This window comes from Rhinolophus sinicus, chromosome 16, assembly GCF_057876585.1.
Source record: "Rhinolophus sinicus isolate RSI-liver-muscle chromosome 16, RSI-T2T, whole genome shotgun sequence".
Classification (NCBI taxonomy): domain Eukaryota; kingdom Metazoa; phylum Chordata; class Mammalia; order Chiroptera; family Rhinolophidae; genus Rhinolophus; species Rhinolophus sinicus.
In genome coordinates, this window is record NC_142516.1 from 9,908,271 (window position 1) to 9,935,501 (window position 27,231).

General features: G+C 52.4%; 1 protein-coding gene across 5 annotated transcripts in view; it reads right to left on the reverse strand.

Annotated features, from left to right (window-relative positions):
* Positions 1–7,139: 7,139 nt before the first annotated feature.
* Positions 7,140–27,231, reverse strand: part of LHX2 (LIM homeobox 2) — a 31,849-nt gene continuing 11,757 nt past the window's right edge. Inside the window, exons 1-6 of one of the 5 annotated variants that reach the window (XR_012495935.2) lie at positions 26,181–27,117; positions 24,525–24,727; positions 23,209–23,636; positions 17,389–17,594; positions 8,563–8,754; positions 7,880–8,016 (exon numbers count right to left, since the gene is read on the reverse strand). Coding sequence is in view for 4 of the 5 variants with exons in the window: in XM_019728526.3 (XP_019584085.1) it covers positions 7,729–8,016; positions 17,389–17,594; positions 23,209–23,636; positions 24,525–24,727; positions 26,181–26,300 (1,245 nt within the window). In the remaining variant the exon portion in view is untranslated. Of the gene's footprint in view, positions 8,017–8,562; positions 8,755–17,388; positions 17,595–23,208; positions 23,637–24,524; positions 24,728–26,180; positions 27,118–27,231 lie in introns of those variants that run through there. The other 4 variants (XM_019728527.3, XM_019728526.3, XM_088793673.1 and 1 more) reach the window with 4 other exon arrangements.

The following is a 27,231-nucleotide window of genomic DNA, read 5'->3' on the forward strand; positions in this document are numbered from 1 at the left end:
GCACCGCCAGGGGGCGCCCTCCGCCCGGCCCCTGCAGAGGCTCGGTCGTCCCACACCCGGCGTTCCTCCTTCCGTCCCCGCGATGCCCTGGCCAGCTCCCACCAGGCTTCTCTAGGTCCGCGGAGGGCGCCCCCGCAGGATGTCTAGGTTCCTCACCCTGCCGGATCCAACCTCGGCTCCGGCTTCCGCCTCCTCCCCAGTCCCCAGGGGCCTCTGACAGCTCCAGGCCCGCAGCCACCCCCTCTGCCCGGAACCACCCCGAAGCCCACCCCTACCCCAGGCTCCTTCTGAGGGCCTCTGAGGCTATCCCACAGTGGAGCGCCCTCCCTCTCCTCTTCTCCTGGAGCAAAGACACATAAAGGTGCCTGGGTGAGAGACTGACTTGAACAAATTAGCAGCAGCTCCCAGGAGCGGAACACTCCTATGTGCCAGGCACTCTACTCAAGGCGATGGCTGCATGAGTTATGTCATTAAATATTCACAGAACTCTATGAAGTAGGCACTACCATTACCCCCGGTTTACAGATTTAAGATGCTGGAAGCTCAGAGAGGTTAAGTAATTTGCCCAGGAGCCCAGCAGCAGTAAAGTGGCAGGACGGGGGCTAGAACCGAAGCTCTACGGCTAGAACCTCAACCACAGTGAATGCCCATGCTAATATCTATTCTCTCCTGGATTGAGGAAATTTTTATTAAGGACCCTCCACCTGCCAGGCATTGTGCTGGATATAATATAAAGATGAAGACAGAGACACTGAATATGCAGCTTAAAGTAGCAGGAAAAAGAGTAAAATAGTCACAAAACACATACCTACAGATTCATCCTCAATTCACTCACTTACTAAAGAACCCTGCGCCCAGCACTGTGCTGGGCACGCCAACCCCGGCAGCCCCAAGCGCCCTGTTGGGGTCCGGATGAATAGATACTTACAGCCCTGTGTGGTGACAGGGGCAGAAGTTACAGTAGGGTCAGGCAGGGAGAAAGCTAAACAGGAAAGACTCGGGAGAGGAGGGGGTGTTGGAACAGGAGGTTTTGAAGGGAAGATGAGGGGTAACCCCCAGGCAGAGGGCCCACCCAGCATGTAAAGCACTGATGAGTTTGGTGCACCTGGCTGGCTTTAAGCCCAGAGAGGGTGGGTCCCATGTTGTGCACCAGTGAGGTGGGCAGGGACCAGCTTGTGACCAAGTCTCAGATACCAGCTTACGGACCAACTTCCTCAGGAGAGCTGGGAAACTCAAAGAAGAGAAGCAATGGGTACATGTCCCACGTCCCTTTCATGCCTCCCTCCTGTGACTTGGAGCCCCCTGCTAGGAAAGACAGGCCAGCACTTTGCTGTCTTAAAGGCATCAAAACTCAACAAGTCCAAACCCCAAAACCCTGATCATCTTCCCCCGTCCTCTTCCTGTTGACTTTTCCCCATGGCAGTGAAGGGCCCCACTATCCACCCAGTTGTGGCTCTGCCCCCTTTTTGCTCTCCCTTCCCCCATAGCCAGTCCATCTCCTCTGCCTCCACCCAGTCGATGCCCCATGGTCTCCAGCTGACTTCAAGGGCCTCCTCATGTCCATCTCTGTCCCCTCCTGCCCTAACACATCGTTCCCAGCTTCCTGGTACTCTTGGAATGAAGATCCAGGCACGTTGTCTAGAAAGCCCCCGGGCATGTCTCCAGCCTACCTCCCACCATTCTGGTCTTTGCTCTGAGAGCTCCAGCAACACTGGTCACCTTTTAGTGCCTTACTTGCTGGGTCTCTGGGCCTTTGCACAGCCTGTTATGCTTTTTCCTCCACCTCCCCTTCCACTTGCTGAGTTGATTCTCACTCACTTACCTGATTTCTCCAGGAAGCCATCCTTTCCCTTGCCTGTGTATGTGCTCTCACGTCCCACATATGCCTCATCACAGACATCATTAGATAGTTACTTTTGAGGCTGTTTGACATTTGTATCCCACACTAGACTCTGAGTTCCATGAGGGCAGGGACCACCTTATTCACTGCTATCCCCAGTGACCAGCACAGGGCCTGTCTTTCAGCAGGATGGACCCAGCTGTCTTGCTTCCTGGCTGGGTACCCTTAGGTAAGTCCCTTCTCTTCCCTGAGCTTACATTGCGCATCCCTAAAATGAAAGAGTCAGATGGGCAGTCCCCAACTCAGACAGCCTATCAGAATCCCTGAAGGACTTTTTAAAACTGCACAGGAAGTCGGCAGCCGCAGCAGATTGGGAGTGGGGAGTGGGAGGAGGTATAGATGTCACGGGAATGAGTGAATATTGATAACTGTGGGAGCTGGCCAATGAGTACTTGGGGGTTCATTATACACTTCTGTTTACTTTGTATATGTTTGAAATTTTCCATAATGAAAAGGTTTTTATAAGCTACAGCAAGCAGCCAGGGCCCCTCCCCAGTGAGTGGTGGGGAGCTAGTAAGGGTATTTTGAAAAAGCTGCTGGAGTGGTGCTGAAGCCCAGTTCTGGCTAGAGGCCTTCTCAGGCTGCTCCCAGCTCCAAAGAATCGGCAGCAATTCTCTCTTGCCCACATAGGTGCCGCTCACTGGTGGAAAAATACCACGACCTGAGCGTGCGCTTCTGTCCTCTCCCTTAACCCCTCACAGCCTCAAACACTTCTAGGTCAGTTGCCTGATCATCCAACTCAGAAAGTCCCCCCAAACATCATCCCCTGTTAGTAGCCTCTTCTGGGCTCGCCCAGCCTCCTGAAACCCCAGTCCCAGCTGCAGTCGTACATGCTCTGCTCCCACAAGACCCCAGGATGGGCCTGAATTGCCTGAGTGCCCCCAGCCACAGTGCCTGGCAGGGTGGAGGGATTGAAATATGCTAGCTGAAGTGAACTGAATTGCAATGAAAATATCTTTGTGGCCCCCAAGTTCTGTGATCCTGGGCCAATGACTTCTCCTTGGCCTCCTTCTCTGAAACAGAATGACAATCCGTGTCCTACAGAGCTGTGAGGAGGACGCAATGAGATCATTATAAAGGTGTTGCAAGTTGCGTAGGACTTTTACAGCATGCTGAGCCAGACTCTGCTTGCTTGGGGCTCCCCCAACCCTAGGATTCCCTCACACTGGCTGTTGATGCATCTGTCTCCCAGAGAGCCCAGGAGCCAGACGGAGGGGTTGTTGACCAAGTCATCTCCCTATCTCCAGTCCCCAGTGCCCAGCACTGAGCCAAAGAGAGAGGGAGGGACAGAGTGGGGGAAGATAGTAAAGAAGGTATAAAGGGTCTGCTGGCACTCCTAGAGTCCCCAGGGGCCAGCGGGGCCAGGGTGGCCCTCCCTGGGCCTCAGCTGGCAGATGAAGCCTGGAGAGGTCCACTCTTGCCAGCAGGACACACAGGCCACAGCCCAAACCAGGAAGCTGGTTCTGCCACGTGGGGTTCCAACCTGAGTACAGGGTGGGAGAGGGGGCCTAGGAAAGAATAGGGGCATCAGAAGCAGTTCCCCAAGGCCTCCAGGACCAAGTTCCAGCTGATATTCAAGGCTGTCCATGAGCTGAACCTCACCCACCTGTCCAGGGGCACCCCAAACATTAAAGTGCTCTTCACTCCCAAACGTGCTTTGTCTCATCTTGCCTGTGTGCCCTGGCTGTTTCCTCTGCCAGAATGGTCACCCTGCTCCCTTCTCCACCCAGTCACCGTTGGTTCATTCAACAGCACATTTGTTTTGTACACCTGAAACTAATAAAAAAAAAAAAAAAAAGCTCGCACTGCAATTATCATCTTCTCCTTGGAGGCTCTCCCGACTTCTCAAGACAATTCCTCACACCTCTGTGCCCCGCCTCACCTCACCTGTATTTAGTCAAACTAGGAATGCAGCGCATACTTATTCTCTCATGGAATCCTAACAATGCCCCTTCAAGGTGCATACCATCAGCCCCATTTTACAGATGAAGATCCTGAAGTCCCGAGTGGCTAAATAAGTACCTTGCCAAAATTCTTCCAAGGCAGAGGAGACTGGGGAAGGTCTTTTCTATCTCCCCCAGATCTCCCACTCTGAGGAAAAGGGGACTTGGTAGGGTGGGACAGGACAGGGGAAAGTCACATTCAAGTCCCTGCAGATTGCCTAATGCCAGGCATGGGTGTGGGTCCCAAGAGATGGGAGGCTCCCCATATCTTTAGCACATTGGAGCCCAAGGGGTCTCGGACATGGCCCCTTGGTCCCCTCTGTAGCTGGCGTGCAGGGAGGTAGAGACAGAGCCACAGGTGGCAATGGTGATAGTACCTTCTCCCTCCCACCCATCACCAGTGGACAGAGCTGGGCTGGCAGCCTCAGCCTGGTTCCCACCGAGCGCCTGCCTTCCTTTGCCTGTCTCTTCCTCAGTCTGGGTTTATTATTTCTGCCTGTCATTGGGTTTCACCTTCTCACTCTGAGGGACTCTCATTACCAGCCTCAAAGCAACCATCTCTGTTTCTCTATCTTGGTCTCTCTGAACCGCTGCTTCTCTCCCAAGGTGTCTCTTTACCTTTAAGTCTTCTCTCCATAATCTCAATTTGCCTTTCTCTGTGTCTCATCATCTCTCCTCCTGTGTCTTTGACACTGTCTCTTAATCGCGGTCCCTAACCCCGTCTCTTTGTTTCTCGGCTTCTTCACAGCTCTGTTGCTCTTCTTGACTCTCTTTCCATCTCTCAGTCTACCGTCTGACTTTCTCTCTGCCCTCTGCATCTTTGTCACTGCTCTCATCTCTGTCTCTGCATGTATCTTTGTCACTATCCTTTTCTGTCTCTGTGCCCCACTCTTTCTGTCTCCCAGACTCTGCCACTATCTCTCTGCCTCTCCCCTTATCTCCCTGTCTCTGTCACTCTCTCTGAGTTTCTGTGTGTGTGTCTGTCAGTCTGGCTGGGCGGAGGGCAATACCCCCTCCACAGCGCCCCCATCCCTGGCCCAACAGCAGGCCCTGCTTCTAAACTTGCTCCCATGTAGGCGGTTGGGGGTGGGGGGACCCCCAGGCATCATTCCAGGGCCTGCTCCATCTGGGTGGCAGTGCTGACAGATGAGATAGGGATCGGACTCAGCTCTGTCCGGGCCTGAGCAAGGGGCACAGCCAGGCTATGCGAGGGCGTCTGAGTGCCTGCAACTGTTTGCATGTGTGCAGGTCTGAGTTTGTGTGCGGGTCTCCCTGGGTGGGGTGGTCTGGGTGTCTGTGTAAATATATTTGTGAGCGTCTGGGCCTGTTTATGTCTGTCTGCGAGCACTTATGTATGTGTGTCTTTGTGTGGGGCTGTCTGGGTGTGAGCACCTCAGCCTGTGGGTCTCCCCACCCCTGAGTGTCTCAGAGCACACATGCATCTGTGAGCACACAGGTGAGTCCCTGGAGTCGTAGGTATCTGTGTGGTTGTCCCAGGCCAGGCCCTCTGCTCGCATTCTTACACAGTCGTCAGTAAGGTAGATTCTATTCCCCTATTTGACAGGTAGAAAACGTGAAGCTCTTAACCCCCATGCTTGGATGGGTGACTATGAATGTATGTGTCTGCTTAAGGTTGAGAGTCTGGAGGCGGACAGACTTGGTTCAAATCCTGCCTCACCCCAGGCAGGTTGGCTAATCTTAGGCAATTCTGAATTCATTCAGCACACAATGTATTGATCAAAAACAGATAAATTAACCCATGGCAATAGTAGTAGTACCTCCTACTATTAGGTACTACCTTGGAAGGGGCTGCCCGAGAGAGAGGGCCCAAGGGAGCCCTCCGGGTGCTGTAATACCCTAGATCTTGATTTGGGTGTGGTTTATGTGGGTGTGTTCATTGGGAAAACATTAATCAAGGTGCTCATTTCAGACATGTGCACATTATACATCAATATCACAGTTTATAATTTATTGATCTCCTACTATTTCCCAGGCATTAAACAGAAATAACAATAGGTGTGTGTGTGTGTGTGCACGTGCATGTGTGTGTTTAATGTTTCAGAAGTGAGTCAGCCCAAGCTTTAAACACTCCATCTATTCCTGACCCACTCCCTCCCCACACCCTGTCCCAACCATGATGGCAGAGGGAGGGAGAGAGACCCCAGCTCTAGGCTGGATTGTTGCCCTGCCCAATCTCTCCTGGCTGTTTTCTCAAGGCAGTTATGATGCGCCCTCGGGATTTTCAAATAGATGGGCCACCGGGGGGCATTTTGCTAGGTAACAGGTGGCATTCAGTGAAGCTGGTAACAGAGTACTCTGCAGCAGGGCTGAGTGAGAAATGAGGGGTGTAAGATGCCCAGGGGATACACACCATATCTGCTTGATGCATTCAGCAATGACAGGCAATGCCTGGATATACACATTCCTGCTCTCTGCCTGCAACGTCCTCACATGTCACCTGTCATTCAATACAATATATGGAGCCCCTATTATATGCCAGGCCCCTGCTGGGAACTTCAACACACCTTACTTTCCCTCACCATAACTGTCATATAAGGGTCATTATTTTCATCTCCCACCTGGGGAAACTGAGGCCCAGAGTGGAGAAATGGCTTCTCTCAACTCACACGGCTCAACAGTAGAGACTGCAACACCACTCTTGCTGCCTCTAGTTCACCATCCTCCCTGAATGTCTTTTCTCTGGATTTCTGAGGTTGCCTGAAGCTTTAGCAAAGGAACCAAATTCATTTGCCTTTGCCCTCTTGGGAGGTTTTTAAATTTTGCATAATTCATTAGGAAAACCAGGGTTTGAGCTGCCCTTTGGTGACAACATTCACTCTTCATAGGGAAAGGCCTCCCTCACTGTCTGACACCCCCTTCCAGCCCAGAGAAGAGCAGAAAAGGCAGGTGTGATGACCTTTGACCTCGATCATGCAAGTATCCATAAGGGCATCCTTATTTAATATTTGAAAGAACAGATGAAGGAATTAATGGTATTTTGTTTACATACCTTAGCACATATTCATGCCGTGTTAAGATTATCTCTTGTCTGTCTCTGCCTCCACTCTAAATTGCTTGAGGGTAGGGCTGTATAGACTTCATCTCTGAATCTCAACGAGCAGCTCAAAGCCTGGCACAGAAGAGGGGCCCCATGAATATCATAAATAAATATTTATAAAGAATTATAAATAAATACTTTAGATAAATAAGGCAGGCCCTGGAATTTATCTCTAGGCTTCAGCACGACTCTTAAATCCTATGTATTTCACACCCAACTAAACAACAGTGGCACCAACTAGTTTCAATAAGTGGTTTTATTACTGGTTAGATTTTACAAATTCTGATATTCGAACAGACTTCCACCTTAAAATTCTAAAACAATGAAGTGACCGTTGGAGGGGGTTTGATTTTTCCTTTTTTTTCTTTTTTTCTTTTTAGGACTATTCAAAGTAACAAACTTTTTTTTTTTTTTTTACATTTTTGCTCTGATCATAAATATACAGAGAGAAAAAGAGGGAGAGAAAAATGAACAAGTCGTCCAAAGTATGGAGATAAAACAGTATTCCTAAGGCACGTGGCAGTCTTTGAAAATACAGAAGCTCTAGCCAACTTAAATTATTTGTTGTTTTTTCCTCGCTCAGTCCCCAAAACTGTACAGGGACACAAATGTTGTGTCGCAGATAGATCTTCCAAGTAATTCCTCAGTCCACACCACTGCATTAGCTGGACACGCAATTATTTTCTTCCTCTGTTTCCAGGCGAGATCCTAAAATGTGGTTAGTTAGTTGCTCAAAGCCTCTATTTTAAAATACACTTGGAATTCAACTAAAGATAATTTCTTTTTTAAAGAAATTGTGGGGCAAGGGGCGGGGTAGGCGCAAGTCATTAGAAAAGGTTGGTAAGAGTCGTTTGTGAGGGACTGTGAGGCTCGTGGCCCTCCAGGTTGCCAGGCACAGAAGTTAAGACGGACGTCACAGTTGGCAGGGTGGGACTAGTCAAGTCTGTGAGGGTGGTGGGAGTGCTGGAGGGACTGAGCGAGGCATTGGAGAGCTCCGAGGCTGGCCCCGATGGCGTCCCCGTCTGCAGTGCCGCCTCCGTGGACTTGTCCACGCCGGTGTTTTCCTGCCGTAAGAGGTTGCGCCTGAACTTGGCCCGGGCATTCTGAAACCAGACCTGTGTGGGGCGAGAGGGAAGGGCTGGTTAGGGAAAGGCAGGCAGGGAGGTGAGAAGGGCGGAGCGAGCGGAGCATTCCCTGGACTGTTTAACTCAGAGATGCTAATCGGTGTTTTACAGGGGGATGGGGGTAGGGGGCGGGGTAATGAACGAAAAGATGCGCTGACAATATTTTGTTCTTAATAAAATAAAAATGTCCTTTTCTTTCATTGGCTATTACTGGGTTTTCCTTTCTGTTAGAAGGTTCCAGAGCTGAGCCACCCTCTCCAATATCGCAGCCACTAGTCACATGTGGCTAGTAAGCACTTCACATGGGATTAGCCCAAATGTGGCTAGTCGCTAGATGAAAACACACAACTGATTTGAAGGTTTAGTATGAAAAAAAAGGAAGGTAGAATATCTCAATAATAATTTTTATGCAGATTACAGGTCAAAATGATAATCTTTTGGATATACTGGACTAAAAATCTATTCCTAAAATTAACTTTACCAATTTCGTTTTGCTTTTTTAATGTGGCTACTAGAAAATTTTAAATGTAAAATTACGTATGTGGTCATGTTGCATTTCTTTTGGACTGCGCGGTTCTGGAAGATTCATGCAAACCAAATCTTGATTGTTTTTCTTAGTGGTTGAGAGATTCACTTTTTCAGCAGTCGCCTTTAGGCACGCAATAGATCCCCCAAGTTCTTGTTGGTACAATCTTTAAAGTGTTTCATGGTCACTAAGCCTGGGAAATACTAGAATGGTGTAAAGAACACAGGAATCAGTCAATAAAGAGTTACTAAGAGGAAGAAAAAGACACTGATCCTATTCCCCACCATCAGCTGGAGAGGACTAGAATCCTGGACCACTGGTTTCCAGTCTCAGGGCTGGATGGGCCGAGTGGGAACAGCTGCCAGAGTAGAGCACGGCCAAGGAAGCTATGACCTGTAGATTTCCTCTCCCAACCTGCCATGTCCCAGTATTGCTTTTGAGGGAGGTGGGATGGGTTGCACAGTTGGAAATGAACCAAGTATGAAAAGAATATCACAAAGACAGAATAAGGGTTTACTTTCATTTTTCCTGTAGCGCAGACACACACACGCATCCACACCCACACCTTTGCACACGAGACTTTACACGCTCATGAAGATGAGCATAGAAATTCATCCACACAACCCCCCTCCCCAGAATGCCCTCCTACCTAACTGCACAGAGAGATCTGGCTGTACCCAGGGATCCTCAAAATACTTTGGGAAAGGCTTAAGAAATCTAGGCCACTGTGGAGGATGGGGGTAGGAATGGGGGCTATATCTCCCAAAGAAAGAAGCCCGAAAGGCAGGGCCCCCTCACTTCCCTGTGCGTGAGGAAAACACCCGCCAGAAGCCTCCCCATAAAACACAGGGCCTTGGGGGATTCTGCAGATTCTCGGGTGTCCAGTTGCGAATTTCCAGATGTGCCTCCATCTGCCTGTCTTTCCAGTGTCTCAGACAGGGGTGGGAAGGGCCAACGCCTGGCCTTCCCCTCCCCTGGGAACCACCCTAACTACTGGGGCCTGTGGCTTCACACCGCCTTTTTGGTGGCCTGATACACTTTGGGCTCAATTAAAAGCACAGCCGCGAGAATCCCATAGCGAGAAGGGAGACACAGACCCTGTGAAGCCAGGAAACAAAACTCTCTCCAGCATGCTGGATCTTCCCAGGAAGAAAGCACATTTTCCCTGGCCTTGTGCCCAAAGCAAGCCCATCACCTCTTCTGGAGGCCTGAAAATAAGCCCCAAGCTTCTAAACCATCCTCCACGTGCTCTTCTTGGGGTGGAGGATTCTTCCCTGTCCAGCCTGCAGAAATCTATCCGGGTGAGACTCTGTGTCCAGCTGGCCCAGGGAATGAGTGATGGAGAAAATGGATGGAGAAAGCCCCAGAGGTCCTCAGAAAGAGGTGACTTCCCCAGTTTTACGGCCGGTCGGATGAGGAAAGCTGGAGCCTTGGTGCCACCCTTTGCCACTGTCCTGGCCTGGTGTCTATCTGTCCAAGCAGCAGCTGGAGAGGGGAGCCCCAGGGGTGGAGCATGGCTCATGGGTCCGAGGTGCCAAACCCTTGGGAAGGACTGGAACCAGTTAACTGCCAGCTGTTTGCTTTCTCCATTGTTGCCCCTAACAGTGGCTTGTAAACAATAACACCATCTTCCACAAGTACCTCTCTGCTCTACTGGGTCTGAAGTTCCGGGTCTGCTGGATGAAAATCAACAACTCAACTACCGTGTTTCCCTGAAAATAAGACCTAGCCAGACAATCAGCTCTAATGCGTCTTTTGGAGCAAAAATTAACATGACACCCGGTCTTGTTTTACTATAATATAAGATCCGGCTAGGTCTTATTTTCAGGGAAACACGGTAAAAGGCGGCTGCTGTGGGGTTTTGTGTTGGGTTTGTTTTTTTCACCTTAAGTGGGGCTTCACCAGAATTCTCTCCCAGGTATTTCAAAAAGTCCCCTCCTGTGGTTGTTGAGACAGGGACCCTGTCTGAGTCATCTTCATGACCCTGGGGACATGGCACAGGGACCGGCAAAGATTAAGAATGAGTAATATGCATTGAGTTAATAGTAATAATAACACGACATTTAACGACTCTTACTATAGTGCCAGGCATCATTCCACCCTCTAATATGCAGTCACAGGTGATCTCCATGATAAATTATCACCATTTTATAGATTTAAAGACAGAGAGGCTCAGAGAGGTGAAGTCATTTGCCCAAGGTCACACAGAGGCCTAGCTGAGACTGGAAATCAGGAATCCAGGGTGTCTGCCATAGAAAGTCCATGCTCTCCCTACCACATGTTCCTGAGCGAGTCAGCGACTGAGTGAATGAATGAACAAACAGAGAAGGAACTGTGCAGTGAAAAGAGCACTGTATGTAGCTTCCAGTTCTGGTTCTGCTCCGGACCAGCCAAGTGACCTTGCGTGAATCCGTTACTTCTCAACCTGCCTCGGTTTCCCCACTTGTTCCCCAACAAGAGTGTTGGACCACACCACACGAACTCTACTGCCTGGAATTCTAGGGCAGCTGCAGTAAGGAAGGAGGTGAGCTGCTCTCCCCACCCATCTTCTGAAACCGACAGCCCTCTCTCTTCATTTGCAGGGAGTGCCTAGCCTGATACACAGGGTATCCCCAGTAAGTCCTGAGTGAATGAGGAAGCCCACATTAATCTGTGTCCTTTCCTCAGGTACAAACTGGCCCTGCAGGCTGTTTGCCTCACAAATCCCCTCCCGGATTCAACCAGGAGGGCCAGTGGGAAACCTACTTTACCCTACAAATCCGTTCCTGGGTCATTGAAAAAACCAGACAAAAGCCAAAGCTTCATGACCAAAGATGTCCACTGTGGCATTTTTAAAATACATATAATATCAAACTAATGTCTGACCAAATAGGGCAAGCAGAAGTCATGACACAGCCACTCCACGCAGTCGAAGAGGAAATGTCTTATGACAAATGTTATGTGAGAAAAAAAGAATTCAAAAAATTATGTTCTCTGGTATTGAAACTTCATAACAAAAATAATGACAAATATTATTCACTCACTAACTGCTAGGCATTGTCTAAGCAGAGTTCTAAGCATTTTACACATATTGAGCCATAACAGTGCCTTATAAGGAAGGCACTAATATTATTGCCAGATGAGGAAACTGAGGCACAGAGCCCAACCAAAGAGCTGGAGCTGAGATGTGAATGCCGGCAGTCTGGGTCCATGCCCTGACTCACTACTTAACCTCTAAATTGCATACCTGGATTACTGGTTTCCTGTGCTCTTATATGGGTGATTTTCCTCCTTATTTTTCTAAACTGTCTGCATGGTGGGTCTATCATTTTACAAAAATTTAAAAGGCTTTAAGGAACCAAAATAATAAGCACTGGACTGGACATCATGAATCCTTGGTTCTAGCCCCAGGACTACAACTAGTTTGCTGTGGGGCCTTGGGTGAGTCATTCCACCTCTCTGAGCTTTGGTTTCCTCTCTTTTAAAATGAGAGATTCAGGCCAAATCACCTATGAAACTCCATCCAGCATCGACCATCGGTGACTAGATCAAATACTCCCCACAGCCCTGTGCAAACAACAGGCAGAGCAATGCTCACTCTCCCCATTTTACAGATGGGGAAGCGAAGGCTCAAAGGCCCTAGTTTAAACCTCACCTCCTCAGGGAAGCTACCTCCTTTACCAAGTCAGGTCATTGTGTTATATGCTCTCATTGCAGCCCTGTGTTTTTCCTTCCTAGCATTTCTATTTTATTTTCGTCAAGAGCTAAACAAGGGTCTGTGGCCACATAAATTTGCAAAATGTTAGAGTAAACCAAGTTGACTCTCTTCAAGATTTCTCAATGCCTGTATTCATACTGACATGCTCTAATCTCCAAGACTGGACTGGACAAGAATAGTCAACCTGTAGCATTTCCCAAACTTAATTTGGTCCTGAAGTCATTTAAAAAAATATTTTTAGTATGAGATATGTCATACATAGAGAAAAATACAGAGATTAATCATATCACCATTTTAATTACTTCCACAACACCTTGTTGCACCTGTGTCTCCCCTCTGCAGTGTACGTGCCAGCCGGGCCTGTTCACAACCTAGGTCACTGCTGAATCCTCAGTGGCTCCCACCCCGCCCAGAATGTGGCAGAAGGCCAGTGTATTTGTTGAATAAGCGAATGTGCTCAGCTCCTAAGTTCCCACACAGATTAATGATGACTAACTCATCATCTGAAGAATGTTTCTAAACTGTTGGTGGTTAAAATGTATTTTCTTTCAAAGGCACACCAGGAACCTCTAAGGAGACCTTCACCCATCCAAATCAATCAGCTCACCAACCCGCTCCCCAAGCCCGGGGCATCTTAACATTCTGCCTGCCTTCCTCTCCCCTCAAAAAGGAAGAGAAGGGACTCAGAGAGGCATGATGTACTGAGGAGTGGTCTCCAAACATGTGTGAAGCTCAATATCTTAATGCACCTCTGTCCAAAGGGCCATTCTGTCTACTGATCACCTTGCTCACTGATGGATAGTCAGTATTGTGGTTGTGCTGCTGAAGATGACAGATTTGAGCACTTTTATACACTTAGGGCTTTACAACAGGATTCCTGCTCTCCCACCAAGACAAGGCGTCTCTGACCCACTCCTTCCCTCTCCCCCATCTGTCCTGCTGCCTTCCGCAGCTAGATCCAAGGTGGGGGAACCACAATGCATGCACTGTGTTATCTTGAAAAGAGCCGTGGAATCAGGCCCACCTAGGCGTGACTCCTAGCTTCATCACTTACTAGCTGTGAGACTCAGGGCAAGAGTCCTAGTCTCCTTGAACTTCAGTTCCCTCATCAGCAAAATGAAGACAAATTTTTTAATGTGTACAAAAGAGGTTGGTAGATTGAACCCTGCTATGTAAATGCATGTGAAATGAATGTACATTGAGTCCCTAATATATACTTTATAAATTACACTTTATCTCATTTACTCCTTGCAACCACCTAGTGAAGTATTGTTATCACCTCCATTTTAAAGCTAAGGCCACCGAGGCTCAGAGAGTTACGTCACTTGCTCAGGATCACTCAGAGAGTAAGTGGGAGAGCTGAGTCTGGACCTCACGTCAGCTGACTCCACATTCCAGCAGAGATACTGTATTTCAGGACTAGCATGTAGATGATACCTATGCATTACGGATTCAATAATAGGCCGGAGCCCCCTACACACACACACACACACACATCATCTACCCTGGGAACACAGCCTCACCCTCAACCTGCTTCTGCCATGTACTCTCTGAAGGGTTGAGATGGACCACAACCTGCAGGGGGCACCCAAGTGATGAGGAACCATTTCACAACACTTACTTTGTACCACGCTGGAGACTTCCCACTCATTGTCTCAATCCTCAGGAATCCTCAAGGTACAAACTATTATCATCTCCAATTCACAGATAAGGAGTTGGGCCCAGAGAGGAAAGTTAAAGTGCCCAAATCATGCTGCTGGTAAGTCAGAAAGCATTTGAACCAGTTTGTTATCTTCCAAAGTCACACCACCAGCTGCCTCACCCAAATCTGCTCCCATCCCTTCCTTCTCTCCCAGCTGCCCCATCAGCAGTCAGGCCACCTGGGAGACAGCCCCTCCCTTCCGATGCCCGGCTCCTATAACGTCAAGCAAATCAACTTCACCTCCCTAGGTCTTAAGCTTTTCATCTATAAAATGGGCAGGAAAACATTAAGGTAAAAGTAGATGAGTGGCTGGAAAGATAATGCTTTGCAAACTACTGTGTAATCATGAGTAGCTGTGCTGTTATGGAATATTAAGGATTTCAGCAGGAGATATGGAGGTCTGGGAGGAGGGAGAAAGTGGTCTGGTATGCCTTACAGGTATGACCGCTCCCACCCCCAACAACATACAGACCCTAAATGATACTCACACTCAGAGGCAGTCACTGCTGGGTTGGCTTAGAGGAGAAAGAGCTATGCCCATTGATCAGATGGGACTGGGTTTGAATCCAGCTGTGCTACTTCCTAGCAAAAGTGTGACTTGGGGCACGTGGAAATCACCTGGGCCTCAATGTTCTCAAATGTCCTCTGGGGGAGGACGGATCATGATATCTGATAGTGAGGACTCAATGAGAAAATGTATTTCACAGGCCTTTCAAAGTGCCTGACACGTAGTACAACACATAAATATTTATTGATTAGTAAATACACCATAACTGTCAGTGTTTTTCTCCCTCAACTAGTCCCATGGTCCTGGCTTTTCTGAGTCCCCAAGGTGGAGGGGGCATGCATGAGTGAGAGGCCCTCGCTCAGGATTCTAGGGGAGCTGGGGACAGGGCAAACATTCACCCGGGGCCCCCATGTGAAACTTTCCTCACACATAGGGTAGTTGGTCCCTCCCCTGATCTCCCACAGAATCCCCTCCACACACACACACACAACCCATCATACTATGGGAAACAGATTGTGGGTCTGTCTCTAAACCTCATAGTTGAATTTCTTCGGGACCAGGACTTTGGTTCATTCATCTCTGTGTCCCCAGGGCCTGGTGCCAATAGATATTTGGTCACATGAAAGAGTGAGGAGAACTATTCTGGAAATCTGATTTGCTACTAAATCAGGTAACCAAGCCTCCTGCCTCACCAGTGCCAACAGAGACTGGCTTCTCCCCTCAAATTCAGACTCAGCTATGGACACTTACTCTATTTCACTTAATCTGGAGAACTGGGAAAGATATGTGCCCCAATGGTACCCATTTTACAGATCAGAAATCTATAGCTCAGAGAGGGTAACTAATTTGTCCAAGATACATAGCCAGTGAGTAAAAGAGCAGAACCCAACTCAGGTCTTCCTGAATCCAGCTCCGCCTGACTCCAAATCCCTGCTTCTGACCTGGTCTGCTCCGTGGGCTTGACTCACAGGACCGCCCCACCAACACACCAGAAGGGCATCTAAATAGGGGAAGAGACAAAGTTTCCTACTAACCAGAGAAAAGGCTGCGGTCGAGGATCCTCAGTCCAAAATCGCCCAGGGCTGAGGAGCAAAAGGGACGCCAAGAAAGGTCCCCCGACCTAACACCAAGAAGGTCAAGTCCGAGGGAAATGGACGAACGGGATCTGAGACCAGGACGGTCGCATCAACGTCCCGTCTCCGCTCTAGCCCAGGCCAGAAGGACCCGCAGGCAAAACAGACCCAAACCGGAGAGGAAGGGCCCGCGCCCAGCGCTGTGGTGGCGGGGCGGGCGCAGGGAGGCGCATCAGCACCCCATTGGCCAGCCCTCGCCTCCCTCGCTACGTCACCGAGCCCGCCGGAGACCGAGCTGCCCCAGACTCCCGCGCGATGCTCAGGGGCCAAACGGGCCTTCGAGCCCGGACTCCCGGCTCCGCAGAGATCTGAGGACCCTCGCCCGTGTCACCGTCCCATCTTGCCACTGCCGTCACCCCCAAAATGCTTTCTTTCTTTTTTTTTTTCCCTGACAGATTGGTAGGGAAACTTAGGGCGGCTGCTCGGCACTCCTTGCCCATCACCGTCACCCTCACCCCCTCGGTGTAGCCTGCCCGCCCGCCGCCCTCAATCGTTCACGACCTGGGTCTGAAAGGTAGTTCAGACTGGCCTGGAGTAGAATTCCAGCACCTCCCCTCCTGTTGTGAGACCATGGTCAAATCATCTGTCAATTTTCTTACCCCAAAATGTGCATTTCTGTTCCTAGGAGCACTCGTTCTGAGGAAAAACTGGTTAGGTATGCTACAAAGGGAGATATTCTCCCACCTTGTCATTGCATGAATGGGGACACTGAAGTCCAGTGACCAGAATAATCTTTCATACTAGTTAATATCAGTTCGTTGATTAGTTAATGTTATTCTTAGCTCCCGTCCACTGGGCAGTTAAGTTTCAGCCACTGTGCTAGACACCTAACATCAGCTCAATGGCTCTTCCAATGAGCCTGCAGCATAGATAATTTTTGTGTCCATTTCACATATGAGGAAACTGAGGCTCAGAGGAAGGAAGTGCCTTGCCCATTAAGTAAAAGGAAGAGTTGAAGAGTTGACAAGTGCTAGCCCAAAGCTCTGCCATGAGTTAGGCTCATGCAGGAGCCTGGGACTCCCCAAACTGCAGTTTTGAACATCTTTGGGGTGACGAACAGACGCGTTGGGAAATCTGGTGAAAGCTCTGGATTCTCTCTATCAGGAAAGCACCCTCATAGACAACAAGCGCAATTCTGCTCAGTTTCAGAGGGCCCAGGTACTTCCTCCAGCTTCCTGGGGGCAGACCCCAGAGAGCCGCCCCTGGCCCACCCAAGGGATCTGCCCACGTGCACTCCCCTTCACCAAGCCTTGCTTCTGGAAGAGTCTGAGAAACAACAAAGAGACAGAAGAAAAATCTAAAGAGAGACCGAAAGAAAGAGACAAGCCAGAGAAAGCAAGTGAAGAGCAAAAAGCAGAAGCAACTAATGACTAGCAGCAGTTAGTTGCCTGGGATGTGGGGCCACGGTGGGTGGGGTGTCTCTGGATTTATCTGAAATGCTTGAACCTTTTACAATATGAACATATTTGAGTGTCACTTGAGTAATAAACAGCAACTAAGAGTTGTTTACTAGCAAGAAAGAGACTGAGTGTGGAGACAAAGAGGACAGAGGGATACACAGAACAGAAAAAAATGAGACACAAAAACTGAAGGAGAGAAAAAAACTGTAAAATTGGGGGAAAAGACTGAAATACGAACAGAGACAACTGAAGAGATGGAGAAAGAGAAAAGTAAACAAAAGAGAAAGGCAGACAAAGGGTGGAAGGTCCTCCCAAGCTCTACCACCCGCTGTGGGATTCTGCCCCAGTGCCTAGCTGCCGCGGATACCCCCCAACCCCAGCCCCGACCCCAGCTGACCTGGAGGACCCGCTTGGTGAGGCCCGTCTTTTGCGCGAGCTGCTTCAAGTCCTTGGCGTCGGGGTTGTGGTTAATGGCAAAGTAAGACTTCATGGTCCGAAGCTGGTGGTGCTTGAAGGAGGTGCGCATGCGCTTCGTCTTCTGGCTGCTAGGGTACGGCTGGTCGCGGTCCAGGTGCTCCGCGTCGTTCTCGTTGCAGCTCAGCGCTGCGAAGGGAACACAGAGGCAGCAGGTGAACCTCCTGACCTACCCCATACACACACTGCCTAGAGCCCACCCGCCTCACCCGCCACCAAATGTTTCTAGCCTCGGAACCACACTGCGTGTGCCTCACCACGCTGAGATAAGAGATATTATCCCCATTTTAAAGATTTATAGGGTAATTTGAGGCCCTGGGAGAGTGACCTGCCCAGGGTCACTCAGCTGGGAAATGGTGGATTCAAACCCAGCTCTAGAAGAATCCAAAACCCATTCTGAGCCACCATGTTACAATAATAATAAAATGAATAATAACAACAGCAGCTGTAATTTGTTGATGCTTATTTAACTCCAGGTGATGTGCTAAAGGGTTTTACAGGTACATTTTCATCGAATCCTCAAAACAACCCTGTGAGTCAGGTAGTGCTTTCGCCTTTTTTACTGACGTTGAAACTGAGGTTCAGAAAGGGAAGTCACTTGACTAGGACTGAGGACCCAGCAGTGCAGGGACTCCGGAGCCCACACTCTTCCTGTTTCCCCTTCACTCCCTAAGGAGGGGGCTGTCACCGGTCTTCCCCCACAGTGTCTGGAACAGGCACCTGGAGGTCACTGGCTGACATCTCTCCACTTACTTTCATTTCTCCCTTATCAGTTCCCACACCAAAGGTACTGTACAACCCCTGGGCCTGCCTCGGGCACTGGGCCGGAGGTCGGATATTGTATTTTGGAGTTTAATCTTCACCACTGCCCTGTGAGGCAGTTGTTTCCTAGTTTTTCAAATAGGATGAACGAGGCAGGAAAGTTAAGCAATCTTCAGAAATCTCACAAGAGTGGCAGAGTTCTAACCAGAAAAGGAAGGAAGTTGGAGGAAGAAATTAACATGTATTTGACACCTAGGATATGCCTTTGGGTGGCTATTGCTATTCATCCCATTTTACAGATGAGAAAAATAACACTAAGGGAAATGAAGCCATGTGCACATGGCCATACCACGGGTAACAGTTGAGTCTAGATTCTTCACTGTAGTCCTTGCCTTTTCTTTCCACTAGACCACAAAGGCTGGCAAATATGAAGCATGACTCTTTGGGGAACCTGTCCCCATCCAGAAGGGGCCCATCTGGGGCCTGGCTGCCAATGCCTGGAAGACACTGGGAGTGGGGGACAGGGGTGGAAACTTTGGGCCTCAGAAAGTTGCTTGGCAACCTGGCAGCTGATTGGGACACCCAGTATCCCTCTCCAAGATCTCCTTGTCACATCCCAAGCCACTACACACATAAGGTCTTATTTTGGGGAAAGCCTCTTAGGAGATTAATTCAGTTCCCCGAAAGTGGGCAACTTGGAATATCCGTGCCTCATCATATGCCCACAATAGAGCTGCCAGAATTAGCAAATAAAAATACAGGTTGCCCAGTTAAATTTGAATTTCAGATCATCAATGAAAAATGTTTTAATATAAGTATGTCTCAAATATTGCACAGGACATACCTACACTAAAAATGTATTTGTTGTTTACCTAAAATTGAAATATTGCATGGTATACACTTAAACTAATATATATATATATATATGTACATTCATTGTTTATTTAAAATTCAAATATTGCAGGGGAGACCCTTACGCTACAAATTTACTTGTTGTTTACCCAAAATTCAAATTTCACTGGGCATCCTGCATTTTCTCTGACAACACTATCTCTGAAGTACTCCCGTTTTCCTGGTGACCTTCTCCTCCCCCTGCCCCGCTGGGAGTAGCTCCGTGCAGAACGAATTTGCAAGATACAGGTCTTGTTCTTAGAGGCTACACCCTCTAGGGCCCCTTCCCACAGGCACCCAGACACCCAAGTCCCCCACCCAGACTACTCCCACTGACAGCACCCAAAGTGAAGAACTGGGGTCCAGCATTTAAAGGGGATCAGAAAATGACTCCAAATGGGATCCAAGGAAACTGCCCTGCCCCCTCCTCAGGAGAGCAACCCTCTTCTAGCCCTCAGTCCCCAGCTCCACGAGGGGTGGGGCAGGCCTCCCCACAGGGGATCTCTGGGCCCATCCCTCCACCCAGCCCCCGCCAGGGCCTTGCTGCTGTTAATGAGCTCCGTGGGGACCCCAATGCCCCATGTGCCCAAGGGATGTGCCCCAAGAGCAGCCTAGATGGGGGGAGGTTGTTCGGGGGGAAGGAGACAGAAAGGAAAGAGGAGAGAGACAGGGGTAAAAAGACCAAGAGAATGAAAAGGAAAAAAAGGAGAGAGGGTAGAGAGGGAAGACGGATAGAGGTGTGGGGGAAGAGGAGAGACAGAGGAAAAGAAAGCAGTGGAGACGCAGAGAACCAGAGAGAGATAGTTACAAAGACAGAAAGAAATCTGGAGAGACAGGGAGCAAGCCTGAGGGGACAGTGAGGCCCGGAAATAGGGCGGAATGTGTGGTGGAGGGTCCAGGCTACTGAACTGAACCTCGGGTCTCAGGGAGACCGAGTCCCTGTGGGGAGGCCTATTCTGAATCCGTTACTGGCCGGGAGTGGCGGAAAAGGGAAAAGGAGGGAAGGGGAAAAGGGAGCCGGTAGGGAGGTTGAGGCCCGCCAGCAGCCGGGGCAGGGGGCTGCGCTGGGGGAACAAGGCGGCGGGGGAGTTAGCAGTTAGGCCCAGATTTGGCCGGTGCCCCAGGCCCCCTCACTCCCGCCCCCAACGCCCGGGGCCGGGTCGCGATTCCCCAGGATCGGATCCGGGGAGGAGCGAGGGGCTGAGGGGAGGGGGAAGGACCAGGCTTTCTCTCTCCTTTTTTTTTTTTTTTTCCTCTCAATTAGGCCGATTCAATGGAGCTAAAGAGCTCGTAAAATCATGAATAATTTACTCGTGATCTGTTATTAACCCATCGGGTTTCGAGCTCTTGTCGCTGGGACTGAACCTGTAATCAAATCTGACTTCGCCTCATTTTACTAAAGACGAGATTGTAGGTTCAATTGTCTAAATAATGGATTGGAATCAAATCAGTAATTACGCCGCCAGGCACACACACACAAAAAGCTGGGGTTGGGGGAGGCCCGGGCGTCCGGCAGATCCGCGCGCGACTCCCGCGGCCGTGGCGCGCAAACCCCGGTGCAAAGTGCGCGGCGCGGGCCCCTCGCTGGCTCCGGCCGGCTTGCTCGCACCCCTGGCCCGCGGGCAGCCCCACTCTGGGTTGGGGGGAGGTTTCAGTTCCGCCTCCGGGACCCGGGCTGCGCTCTCGGACCTGAGGGACAGCCAGAAGAGGGCCGCCGTGGCCACCGCCCCGGAAGGACTTTCCGACCTGCGGCCCGCGGCTTCGGCTGCCTTTCCCTAAACCGCGGACCTGGCGCACCGACGGCTCTCGCTCTCCACTCTGCCCGAGCCCACCGCCCTTTAATAAGGGCGCTCCTCCACGCACTGTCACCCGGAGCGATGGGCTTTGCAGGAGTCGGTGTGGCTGGGCCCCTCGGTGCGGGACACTCGCACAAACAAGCTCGTGTCCTCCCAATCAGAAACACACACAGACACTTGCCGGTACACACCGCTCGCAGTCTCACCCTCCAGTGTCCCCCCTCCCCCTTTCTAATTCCCGCCGCCCCACGGCCCACGCTGCGGCCATTTCTCTCCTGCGCGTTCCAGAGTGGAAGGAGGAGGACAGAAGCCAGACCGGGGGAGGCCTGCCCAGGCGATGCGGCCAGGGAGTCGCCCTCTTTTCCCACCCTGGTCCTGGGTGCCCCGAATGAGCCAGCCGCACAGCCACTGCTGAGGAGCTGCGTGCGGTTTATACCAGTACAGGAAGCCCGGGCCAAGCCAGACCAGAGATACACCCACGGGGGGCGGGGGCGGGGGAGGGCAGAAAGAAGGGAACAGAGACACACGCAGAGAGAAATAGTGAGCGAGAGAGCCACAAGAAAGAGGGGCCGAAGAGAAAAGGAGGAGATGACCCGAGGGGGTATGTCTTATGGAGGTGCCAGCTTCCCTGAAACTCAGCTTCCATCCACACCTCTTTGCTCGGTGTGGTGCGGCCTTGCCAAGGAAGGTGGTGGAACAGCAAAAAGCACAAATAAATCTTTGAGCCCTCAACCTTTCAACTCCAAACACGGTTGCGATCCTGCCTTCCCCAGGAAAACACAATCCGGCTCCACACCCTCCATGTACCCTGGAGCCCAGCGCCCGCTGCTTCCTACCGGAGGCTGACCCTACTTCATAAATAGACGTGGCTTTGTTTGGGGGACTTGGTCTGGACTCCGTTTATTCTATTTTCAGAGTGGTGGGAGATGAGGGATGGAAGTTTTGGAGACCGGTATCTCTGGTAGAGCCTTCAACGAACCTATAAACAGCTGGCATGGACCTGTCTGCGGCCGCTTCGCCATCTACCAGACTTTCCTCCCAGCTCGGCACATTGAGACACACACGCCCCACGATCTTCCAACAAGCGATTTCGTTGCAGCGAACAGGGGAACCGCACCCGCCCCTTATTTTTCTCCCCAGCCAGCTCAGATTTTTAAAGATCAAAATAACCCTAACTTCTTCCCCACCGCTGCCCTCCCCCCCACAACGGTCCTGGGTTTGTTTTGCTTTGTTTTGTTTTGTTTGCACTTGTGCATTAGACTAAGGGGAAAAGGAGGAAGAAAACAAAATCTCTGAATCCGATTCTGTCGCAAACTAAAGAAACAAAGTAATTGCAAATAAACTCTATGTAGTTCAGAAGCCCGGGGAGTCATAAACATTTCCCGGCGGTGCAGACTTCGGGCAGATGTTGACGGTTCAATTTGCCGGGCCCCAAAACCTCCGCAGCTGTCCTGAGTGGGGAGGGGCGCTGGAGGGGGCAGAGCCTCTCCGGCAACGGCCTGGGGTTCAAAGACGCCGGAAATGCGAAACGAGCCCTCCACCCTATCCCGGCGCAAGGCCAGGCCTACTCGGGTCTCTTCCCGGGTGCCGGCTTCCGAGGGTCTCAGCTCTCATCCCAGCGCCCCGCTGGCGCCCGGAACTCGGAGAAAGGAGCCCGGAGAAAACTGAGTCCTGGCGGAGCAGAAAGATCGGGCCGAGTACAACGACCCGCCCTTGCTCAAAAGGCTCCAGGGCCCACGTTTCCCGACCCTGCCGCCCTCAGGACATTTCACAGCACCGGCCGCACGCTAAGCCGAGCTCGGTGCCCCGAGCCACCGCCAGTCCTTTCTCTTGGGACCGTCGCTGCCCTCCCTGGGTCACCCATCGTCCCAATTCCCGCCCTCAACCGCGCCAACCCAGAGCCTGTTTAGATATGGGCTCCACCTGGCTTTGCTATCCTTGCGCTTTCTGCCCAGCAAAGTGAGGGGAAGGCCCCAACCAAAAAGCCGCATCTAAAAAAATTTCTCAGCGATGGAGCCCCTGCACGAGGAGCAGCAAGACACTAACGCATCCTCTGGTCCTGCTCTAGCCGAGGCCGGACGCTCTAGCCGAGGCCGGACGCTCTGGAGCCCAGGAGGCTAATGTCCCTCCAGCCAGGTCGTACGGTGCTTAGGTCCCGGGGAAACTAAGGCTTAGAGCACCCAGAATGCTGTCCATATACATATTGCACACTGAGATTCACTCTGGTTCGCGGCGGTGGACGCCACGCACATTCCCCCAACCCGACGGGGGCGCTCGGTGCGCCTCGCACTCACCAGCGTTGTAGGCCGCCAGATCCGCCCCTGGGCCGGGGCTCTTGCGCTTCCTCGGCCGCCCCTTCTGCACCGTGCCCACGCCATTGTAGTAGGGGAGACCCAGCGGGTTGGCCCCGGCTGCGCCCAGCCCGGCGCTCTTGGCTGCGGCGGCTGCGGCTGCGGCCGCCGCCACGTCGGCGTGGTTGAAGTGCGCGGGGTACTCGCCCTGCAGCAGTGCCTCGAAGTGCAAGCGGCAGTAGACCAGGCTGTCCTTCATGCCGAAGTGGTCACCGGTGGTCAGCATCTTGTTACACGTGGTGCACGTGAAGCAGTTGAGGTGATAAACCAAGTCCCGAGCCCGCATCACCATCTCTGAGGCCGAGATGCCCAGGTGGCAGCGGGCGCAGCGCTGCACAGAGAACCGCCTGTAGGGACCATCGAGGGAGGGACTGTGGGGACACACGGTTGGGTACCCCCATATTCCTCGCCAGGTGCCGCTACTACCACTGGGGGAAATCCTCTCCTCAAAATGGGCAACCTGGGTCTTAACTTGGAGGATGGGGAGACAGGCGACTGGATTTTGGCCCAGCTCTGGTTCTACCCTGAAATTTAGCGCCCCTTAACCATTTTCACGTCTACAAAGGCTTCTACTTTACCCAGAGCCCTCGCAAGCCTTAGGAAAGCCTTTACTTGGGAGTAGGGGAGAAACTCCCCGCTTCTCCTTCCTGAAACTTTACCCCTGTCCTCCACACCAGCACCTGAGAATCCTACAAACCTTTGTAATTTGGAAGAAACACAGAAGCAAGGAAAGAAAGAGGAGAATATATAAACAAACCCTAACCCTAAACTCAGAGAGTTGGACTCAAGGAACTTGGAGCCTGTTAGTGAAGATTCCTGTTCTTCAATCCTGGCCAGCTTTCACTCCCATCTCCACCAAAGACCTGGAAATGCCCCCATCCAATCTCCCAGCTCTCCCTCCAACTTTGTTCCACACTAGCCAGGCTTCCTGGGTTTGGGGGTGCCTGTTTCTCTTCCCTCTGGTTGACACAAGAAACTTCAAAGGGAAAGGGGGATTCAAGCACCCCAAGCCAAGCTTAGTTATAGTCTAAGGTCATAAAAGGGTAGCTTCTGCTATTTTCTGGATCCCTACACTTCACAGACCTTTCGAAGAGTTCCCCCAAATTGCTGTTTGAAGAGGTTGTCGCCCAATTTACGCTGGCTTGGAGAAGGTGGGACCTAAGTAGGGAACCCATCCTTGGGACTGGAAGGAAAGGAGACAGGCAAGATTCTGAGATGGGGAGTCCTGAAAGGCAGTGGGTCCCAAGGTGGGGGGCTACCTGTAGTAGTCTTCCTTGCAGTAGATACTTCCATCCTTGCTGAAACAGGTGAGCTCCGACTCCAGGTTGAGCTTGCACTCACAGCACTTGAGGCAGCGCATGTGCCACTGCTTGTCCACCGCCAGCAGGTAGTAGCGGTCGGAGATCTTGCCCCCGCAGCCGGCGCACAGCGCAGCGCGGTCACTGCTGATGGACGGCATCGTCTGCGGAGGGAGGGAGGCGGAAGACGGCATCGCCTGCGTCAGCCTGCGACCCCACGGCTGCGGGGAAACGGGCACCCGCAGCTCCCTCGGTAACTTGGGCCAGCCCTAAACGCCGAGGAAGCCGCCAGGGTGTGCAGTAAGCTTCCTCCACCCCAAAAAGCCCATATCCAGGAGGCTCAGAACCCAGGCCCGTCCACGCAGCCCAAGCCGGCCACAGGCCCAGGCCCAGTTGCTGGCCTGGAGAGATCACCCCTGGCATCTGTCCCGTCCTGTCCCCTCTGCCCTCTCCCCAGAAAGTCTCAGGCTGTGTTTGGGGACTCAGGCAGCCCCAGTCAAGACCTCTAAAATCTCCCCCCAAACGGTTTCTTACAGGAGCTTCTCGGCTGGGCCCGGAGGAAAAGGGGTAAGATGATCATGAAAAGTCACCCTCCACAGACTCCTCTCCAGAAACAGAGGAGTTTCCAGCCTTCAGCCCCAGTGATCTCTTGGTCCTTAAGCTAAAAGTTTAGGCCAGGGCAGGTCACAGGTCCCAGGATCCTGGGAGATAGTGACTGGGATGCAGAGGCACCCTCACAGTCTCTGAGTGCGGACAGGCCCAATCCAAATCTTCGGCTAACCAAGCTGACAGGCTGAGACGGTTTAACCCAGGAAGAAGAGCTCCGAAGACGGAGGCACTGGGCTGCTGCTCTTTCTTTCCAAGCAGAGAAACTTTGTCTGTGCTCCCCACCTCCTCGGCCTCTAAAGGTCACTTCTGGGCCCAGCTTGGGCAGCGTCTGCTCGTCTGGTCCCCAGGGAGGTCTGAGGCAAGAAACTAACTATTTGGGGCTGAGCCGGGGAAGCCAGGTGTGGAGATCAGAATGGACTCCTTCCGAGAGATCCAGGCCTGAGCCTGAACTCTGAGCCCTGGCCTGGCCAAGTTCAGCGGCCAGGCGGCTCTGGTCGCGATCAACGAAAAGTGCTGGCCCAGAAGACTTCGATCCCAGAAGTTGTGCTGGGGAGGGAACCCCGAATGCCGGGAGGAGGGAGCAGCCCAGACTGGTTGGAGCCCCAATGCTCCCAGTTGGTTCGCCCTTCCGGACACCGCCGGCAGCCAGGCCCCAGTGGTGGAGGAGAGCGCGGGGCTGGCGACCCAAGGGCCCGGCGAAGTGAGAAGGGAGCCATCTCGAGCCATGGGTAGGAAGGATTTCGCTCCCACTTCTGGAGAAATGCTCTCTTCCACCCTTCGGATCTAAAATTTAGGTTTCAACCTTGTTTCCCTTATCTGCCCCAGCAGGCTGGTTTCCCCCCAGCCAGGAGCTACTGGGCCTTGCATCCTGTCTGCGAATCACCAGAGCCCAGTCCCGTGCGGCACGAAGGATTCTTCCCAAAGTGCCCCCAAACTTTGGGGAGCAGAGGCGCAGACCGACATAGCCCCGTCCCAGCTTTCGGTCCCGAACCGCAGCCGTGCGCCTACCGTCTCCGTGTCGCCGCGGTCGATGGCGGAGCTGATGGCGGGAGCCTCGCTCTTGGCCCTGCGGTCCATCTCGTCGATGACCCCGTGCACCTCGGGGCCCGACAGACTGTGGAACAGCATCGCGGCGGGACCGGCGGGGCCGGGGGCGCGGCTCCTTCGCGGGAGGGATTGTCCCCCGCCTCAGTTGCCCGGCGCTCCCGGCGCTAACGGGCCGGGTGCATCGCCACCGCGGCCCCGGCCCCGCCCGAGCTCGGCTGCGCCCCCAGGCCGGGCTCCGGGCCCTGGGCGCCCGCGGGCCAGGACGCCTCCCGCCGAGGCTCGGGGGCAGCTACATCGCGGGGCGCCTTGGCGGCGGCGCCAAAGCTAGGGTCACAAGGGCACGGGGCTGGGGGGAAGGAGGGGGAGACAAGGGCAGAGGTCGGCGCCCGCCGCGGGCGCTTTCACGCCGCGGGCATTGCCGGCCCTGCTTCGGCGCCCCGGGCGCAAAGCAGGAGCGCAAAGTCTGCCCGAGGCGACGACGGCAGCGGTCGGGGCTCACCCGGGAGCGGCTAGGTGCCCGCGGCGGCCCAGCTGCCTGGACCTCTCCCCTCCCTGGAGGGCGCCTTCAGCCCAAGGCGACCCGCTTAGACGCTGGGTGGGCTACTGGAGTAGGGGTTTCTCCGAAGCCAGCGAGCCGAGCCGAGCCACTGGGAGAATAGAAGCGAAGGAGGAGGAAGAGGAGGAGGAGGTGGAGGAGGAGGAGAGGGAGGAGGCGGTAGAGGAGGAGGGGAAAAAGGAGGAGGAGCAGAGTGGGAGGAGGAGCCGCCAGCCGCGGGCCCAGCCGCGCGCAACGCTCTCCAAGAGCGCGCCGAGCCCAGCCCCGGCTCTGCAGTCCGCGCCAGCCAAGCGTCCGCGCCTTTTCTACAGCCGCGCCTGACATCACGTCCTGCCGCCGCGCCATTGGCCGCCAGGCACCCCGAGCCCTGGCAGCGCGTGCTCCGGGAAGGCGGGAGACCAGAGAGGGAGGGGAGAAACAAGAGGAGCAGAAGAGCAGAGAGTTGGTGGGAGCTGG